General features: G+C 32.6%; 1 protein-coding gene across 2 annotated transcripts; it reads left to right on the forward strand.

The window, feature by feature from the left end:
- The first annotated feature begins 3,724 nt into the window (after nucleotides 1-3,724).
- Nucleotides 3,725-6,476, forward strand: LOC123194252 (nifU-like protein 3, chloroplastic). 2 transcript variants are annotated; one of them, XM_044607408.1, is made up of 4 exons: nucleotides 3,725-4,001; nucleotides 4,087-4,204; nucleotides 5,260-5,549; nucleotides 6,102-6,476. In XM_044607408.1, the coding sequence occupies exons 1-4, from the start codon at nucleotides 3,975-3,977 to the stop codon at nucleotides 6,291-6,293; spliced, it is 627 nt and encodes a 208-aa protein (XP_044463343.1). In that variant the 5' UTR covers nucleotides 3,725-3,974; the 3' UTR covers nucleotides 6,294-6,476. The 2 variants fall into 2 exon arrangements, with proteins under 2 accessions (XP_044463343.1, XP_044463341.1); XM_044607406.1 differs by having other exon boundaries at nucleotides 3,729-4,001; nucleotides 5,251-5,549.
- Nucleotides 6,477-6,755: the final 279 nt, after the last annotated feature.

The following is a 6,755-nucleotide window of genomic DNA, read 5'->3' on the forward strand; positions in this document are numbered from 1 at the left end:
ACCAGGAAACCTATTTTAAAACATATTTAATATGAACATACAAAAACAATTATAGGGTAACAACCATAGGGTGTTTTAGGGTTTTATACCTATGTTGATGGCTCATTCAAATCTTCATGTGACAAAGATATGAATACTATCCAAAACTCGTGATGTGGGACCATAGTATTCACATAGAGCACAAACACGGGAGGCTATCTAGGCAGAAGGTTGCTAGGGCTTTTATGTGTTGGACGAGAATGTGTTCACTGGAGAGAAAATCATAGAAAAAACCCAGACGATAACTAGGGTTTTATTTTCTGTAGTGGTGTGTTATTTTCAGTTAATTGAATCACTTTAACTTATGCTTTATTTATTATTTAAATGTGCACATAAATCCAAGTGCCTATGGAATTTCATCCAAACTCATTAATAGATGTGCATGGGTGGTATTCTTGTGTGCCACCCAACACACTTTAAATCATGCACAAGTGGACATTAATTATGCCACTTGTCATTTAACATGTATTGCATGGTTGGACAAAACATGTCCAACCGTACCATGCATATTTATATGTTCTATAGTGCCAAATGGCATTATACACACCAAGTCAAACTTGTCAAAACATGTTCAAGTAGATTCTCTCTCTTCCTAAACACTAAGATTGTCATCCAATGATCCTTGCTTTTAGGTTCATATCAACCCCTATATATGTGTGACCAATAAACATCACAGTTACACAAAATTCAATCTTTTAATAAACTACTATCTCTCAAGGTTAAGATATATAAACATGTTTATCTTAGTAGTTCCTCGGTATGAATTGATACACATCAATGACTTACACGAATTAGGCTATAACCTTATCCCACTATGATTATAAATTTAATTAGTCATGAATGTCATTTAGTATTTTCATGTGAGATATCTTCTTCTGTGCTCAAGAGTGATGAATCTTTTATTGATCAACCATAACCTCCATATATCTCATGATATGGCTATACATTACCTTTAATGATAACCAAATTACGACGGTATGTTGGATAGAGTCAAACCATACCAATCCTTACACAAGATGATCTGACAAACTCAAGTCATAAGATCATATACACCTATGGTGTTTAGTTTGATGAACATGTCTATAATGTACACCTATGTATTGTATTAAGTTGTCTACGAACAACTTTAACATATGAGAACTATCATCACCTTTCAATGGGGTTGCTTAGTACTATGATAATCTCATAATCATTACATGTGTCTTTGTTCATTGTAATGTTGAGATTACAGATGTTTTTAAAATGACCACTTAATGTGTGCATAAGATTCTCACGATCAGTCGTCTGATCCCCTTATCACAGTTCTACCATTCTAAGGGCAGATTATTCGCATGATCATATAAAAGGACAAATATGAATTGAATAACAATTAGATCCTTTATTAGTTTAATAAATGTAAAATTATAGTTACAAATGCTAAATCAATTGGCTTTAGCGTACCTACCCTAACACATACCAATCATCTAGCATCCTAAATTCATCCATACCCAGACACCAATACATGGAATATTCAGGCCAAGAATTTACATATATTCAAACCATACACGAGCATCATTAACGTAATTATACAAACACACATACAAAAACTATAATCACAAAATTTGGGCACAAGAAAATCAAGGATTGATGGCCTACCTTTCCTCTAATGATCATGATAATCTTCCCATGACAGAGGTTTCCTCGGTGATTTCCTTCCCTGGTTGGCGCACAATAGGTTCTCCTTCCTTTATATCTCTGAGTTTGGGCACTAAGAAATATATATATATTTAGAGGCTAATGGACTTATTCCTAACCAAAGTATGTTGCATTCCCAATTTTCCACCCCCTAACTTTGAAAATCCCATTTACCCACCTATGAACTATTAAGTATATTAATTTTAAGGGCAAAATCATTATTTTATATATAATATTAAAAATAAACTAAAATTTTATGTAATTTTCCCACCTAAAATTAAAAAAAAAAACATTTTCTCCTCTAAACCAAATTTGAAAAAATCACATTTCCCTTCCTAGGGTTTATTTCAATATCCAGTCACTCTCTTGGGTTATATCATCGACCATCTCTCCCTCTTGACGGTTTCCCATCCTCCGATGGTTTACCTCAATGAGACTTGATGTAGTGCAATGTTGTCTGGGAAGACATGTTGTCTGGGAAGACGAATTGTCTTCCCAAATGATGAAAATGAGATTGATCATTAATCTCATCTTCCTCTATGAAGACAAATTGTCTTCCCAATAGACAAAGACGAGATCGATCGTCAATCTCGTCTTCCTTGAGTCATCTCATCTTCGTCTAAAAAGACGATTGTCTTCCCAGATGAAGACAAGATCAATAATTGATCTCGTCTTCACCATCTGGGAAGACGAAGATGTCGCATGGCGTTAGAGTCTCACTGAGGCAAAACATTGGAGGAAAGAGAACTATCGGGAAGGAGAGATGACTGACAACGACGCTAGAGAGAGTGGTCGGAGATTGAAACTAAACCTTAGGGGGAAATGTGATTTTTTAAAACTTGGCTTAGGGAAAAAAATTATTAGTTTTTAAAATTTAGGAGGGGGAAATGAGATAAAATTTTAAAAGTTTACGGTTTCATTAACATTAACCGTCTATGGGTGGGTAAATGAGATTTTCAAAGTTAAGGGGTGAAAACTTGAGAATGTAGCATACTTTGGATGGGAATAAGTCCTTTGGCCATGTATATATATGTGTGTGTCTAATAAATGCATAAGCATATTCATAATTGCATAAATATATATAAATATATGGGCATGTGTAATTTCTTCAAAGTTCATACTCGAGCATACAAAATCTTTGAATATAAGTGCAAACCCACAATGAAAACTAAGCTATACATGAGTAGTTCCGAACAATAGGAAAATGACCAAACTACCCTTTTCATTCTCACCAATATTACAATTTATTTCTAAATTTAACCTAAAAAATTCATGCCATAACCATTAGTATCAATAATAATATGTCATGCTAAATCATCACAAAAATATTGTTAGTATTTTAGTCACAAAAAAAATACGATAAGGTATAGGGTTGAATCTGAATAGAGTTAGCTCGATTTTAAAGGTTTGTTCAATTTAAATTTGTTTAACTTAAACTTGAGCCAAGTTTAAGTTAGAAGAGTTGATTTGTTTTTGAAACCATTTGAACTCGACCTATAAGGAGTTTAGCTCAATTCGATTCGTGAGCCAAGGACGGTTTTTTCAGTTGAAACTTGGCTCGTAGTTCGATTTGGGTAAATGTCAAGAAATTATTAAAATAACATTATTTTTTCATTATTAGGTAAAATGGTGTCATTTTTTCAATGACTCACAAATTTGAATTTTGAATCTAAGTTACAAATCTAAGTTATAAATTTGCACCAAACTCGAGATAAATTATTTTCAGTTGAACCAAACTCAAATTATCCTTAATTTTGGTTTGACAAACTTAAGCTAAATTCAAACTAAACTATTTTTTATTCTGATCGAATTTAAGTTAGAAGGTGTTTATGTTTGATTTTGTTTGAATTCATCCTTAACCCTACTAAGGTAGGCTAAACAATTGAGAGCTCCTAATGCTGTGTTTATTTTAGGCCCAACAGAGTTTTTTCTTGGGCTTTTCTCATGCACTCATCCATTAGTATAAATTTGGCTTGGAACGTGGCTTCTTTCCTTTTCTCAATCTACAAGGCCACATCCTTTTTCATCTACAAATCTGGTACACATTTTAACAGATTTAATATCCTGTAGCATCAGCCAATCAAAACCTTTCATATCACCGACTCCACCTTTCAAAGCCACTAAACCGACAAGAAATCTCGAATAACAAATATATTCCAAACAAAGGCAACAATTTCCCACTTCCTAGTTTCTGTTGTTGTGAATAAGTTTTGCCATTTGCTCCATGGAATTTCTTGGTCCTTGATCAAAAAGCAGAAAAAATGAAAGCACTTTTATCCGTCTCTAAGGTACACTCTTTATTTTCAATCTGCTGAATATAAATAGTTTTCTTCTGTTCAATGTCTTATTGTGCTTTTTTCACTATTTCTCCAGAACCCCATTTGTGATTTCAGTGGCTTTTCCTCGAAGAACAGCCCTTATCTCAGAGGTCAATTTAGTGGTGGATACATTCTTGGATTTAGCTTGAATCGTGGACGGAGAAAACATAAAGGTAAATTAAGTGTTGTATATTTGAGATTAACATCTGGAGTTTATTATACACATCTCCTGAGTTTTACTTCTTTCACAGGATGATTAAAAAGATGAGTAGGGTAACTGGAAAAGCCAACCATTAGTAACAGACAGGATAAAAGGAAAAATATCGAACACCTCTAGAGAAATTGATCTCTACCAATTAGATATCAACGACTACGATTGGACTTGAAATGAGTTGGTTTAGCTTGGTTTAGTTCAAATTTATTTAGTTTGAATTTGAGTCGAGTTTGAGTTAGAAAGGTTGATTTGTTTTTAAAACTGAGTCAAATTTGTGTTAAAAGAGAGTTTAATTAGGTCTAACTCATAAGTCAAGAAATAGTTTAATTTCTTTCAAGTTTAGCATAATTGATTTAAACTATATTTTATTTGAGTCAAATTCGAACTGAAAGATATTCGAGCTCAAATTCGATTACATTAATACAAAACTCAAGTTAGGGTCAAGCTTGAGCTAGAGACAAAAATGTTTAATTTGAGTTTGGGTCAAAAAACTATTTTAAATCCTATGAGGTAAAAAAAATTAAATTTAAACTTTATAATTTATATATTTATTAATTATTTTTTAAATTCAAAGTCACAAATAAGATTTTAAGAGTCTAAATGCATATTCTAAACTTTTAAAGATATATTATTATTTTACTTGAACCAAATTGTGAGTTTACATGCTCACCAAACCGTGGAATTTAAAAACTTATCTTGCGAAAAACCAAAAATTTAATTCAATTTTGAAAAAAAAAAAAGAAGTTGGCAAAATGTTCATAGATTTTCGTTTTAGCGTCCTTCCTGACAGTACTGGGCTGGGTTTTTACACCATCACTGACTTTATTAATTAATTTATTTGTATTTTCTGGCTGTTTGAAGTAATTTATGAGTTTCTACTCTTTTCTCTTACCTTGGCTTGATTTGATTGAAGTAATTTCTTATTTTATGATCTTTTCTCTTAACTTGATGAATTAACTTTGAAGAGGAAAAAGAATTTACTGGTGTTATTGTTGAATGTTGAAGGACTTGTAGTTTCACCAAGCTGTGTCCTTCCTTTAACTGAAGAGAACGTGGAGAAAGTACTAGACGAGGTGAGGCCTGGGTTGATGGCTGATGGAGGAAATGTAGCTTTACATGAGATAGACGGCCTCCTTGTGGTTTTGAAGCTACAAGGCGCCTGTGGGTCATGTCCAAGCTCAACAATGACTCTCAAGAATGGAATCGAAGCTCGTCTCCGGGACAAAATACCGGAAATTCTGGAAGTGGAGCAAATCCTCGACACTGAAACAGGTCTTGAGTTAAACGAGGGAAACATTGAAAAGGTCAGACAACATTCCTTTAAAAAGAGAGGTGTGTATAATTCAATTTAAATTGCAAAATCAGATCAAACTGTTTAAAACGGTTTGGTTTGAGTTAATAAATTTTAGAATAACGGTTTACAGTTTTAGTTGTTGTTTGAATAGTTTTCAAACCAAACAAGTATATAGAATTGTATTTGACAAAAAATTATCAACAACCAATTACGGACACCAATTGTTTTTTATAAATATTTTATCATTTTCTTTATACGGTTATTGTATATATATTTTATATTCATTTTACATGTTTATATGAAATATTTTAAAGTAAATTATTTTTAATTGGTTCAACTGTAATCCAAACTGGACCATTGGTTTGGTTTAAAACCTAAAATCATTTAATCTAGTTTTGAATTTTTTTTAAACTATTTTTTCAATTCGATTTGAAAAAGTTTTAAATTACGTCAAACTAGAGTGTGTACATTTTATATAAAAATGTGGTACTTCACAAGCATTTTAATTTGCACGAATCTTTCTAATGCATATAAGTTTTCATGAGCATTGAAATATTTGCAGCTTCTTGGGGAGATTAGACCGTACCTTGCCGGCACCGGAGGTGGATCACTTGAACTGGTTCAGATTGATGACTACGTTGTCAAAGTTCGACTCAGTGGTCCTGCAGCTGGAGTTATGACTGTTCGAGTTGCTTTAGCACAGAAGTTGAGGGAAAAAATACCTACCATTGCCGCAGTTCAGTTGATAGATTGATGAACAATGATGAGAATCCTGATCATCAACTGTAAATCAAAGAACAGACAAACAGTTTTATACAATTTTTATGATAGAAATAGAATTATCATGGAGACATAAGTTTTTGTACCTGGAAAATGCATTTGTTGTATATTTATTTCCACAACTTTAATCCTAAATATAATTTGTTGTCCCCGATGATTTTGGTTGTTCATAAGATATTTTGTCACCGTACGCAACCTAGGGCATTGTAAACGATAGACTATGATAAATCTATATGAGACATACAAAATTTTATTGTGCAATTCTTAACTCACCATAGGTGGTTGCTGTAATATAACTAGTGAGGTCACTTGCCTCCACTGAAAATTTGAAATATATAAATTCTTTTATTAATTTTTTATTAATTTTAATTGGCAATGACACCCACTAAATATATATTATCACCCCACTAGATCATTTTCTCAACTAAATCAACCA

This window comes from Mangifera indica, chromosome 13, assembly GCF_011075055.1.
Source record: "Mangifera indica cultivar Alphonso chromosome 13, CATAS_Mindica_2.1, whole genome shotgun sequence".
Lineage (NCBI taxonomy): Eukaryota > Viridiplantae > Streptophyta > Magnoliopsida > Sapindales > Anacardiaceae > Mangifera > Mangifera indica.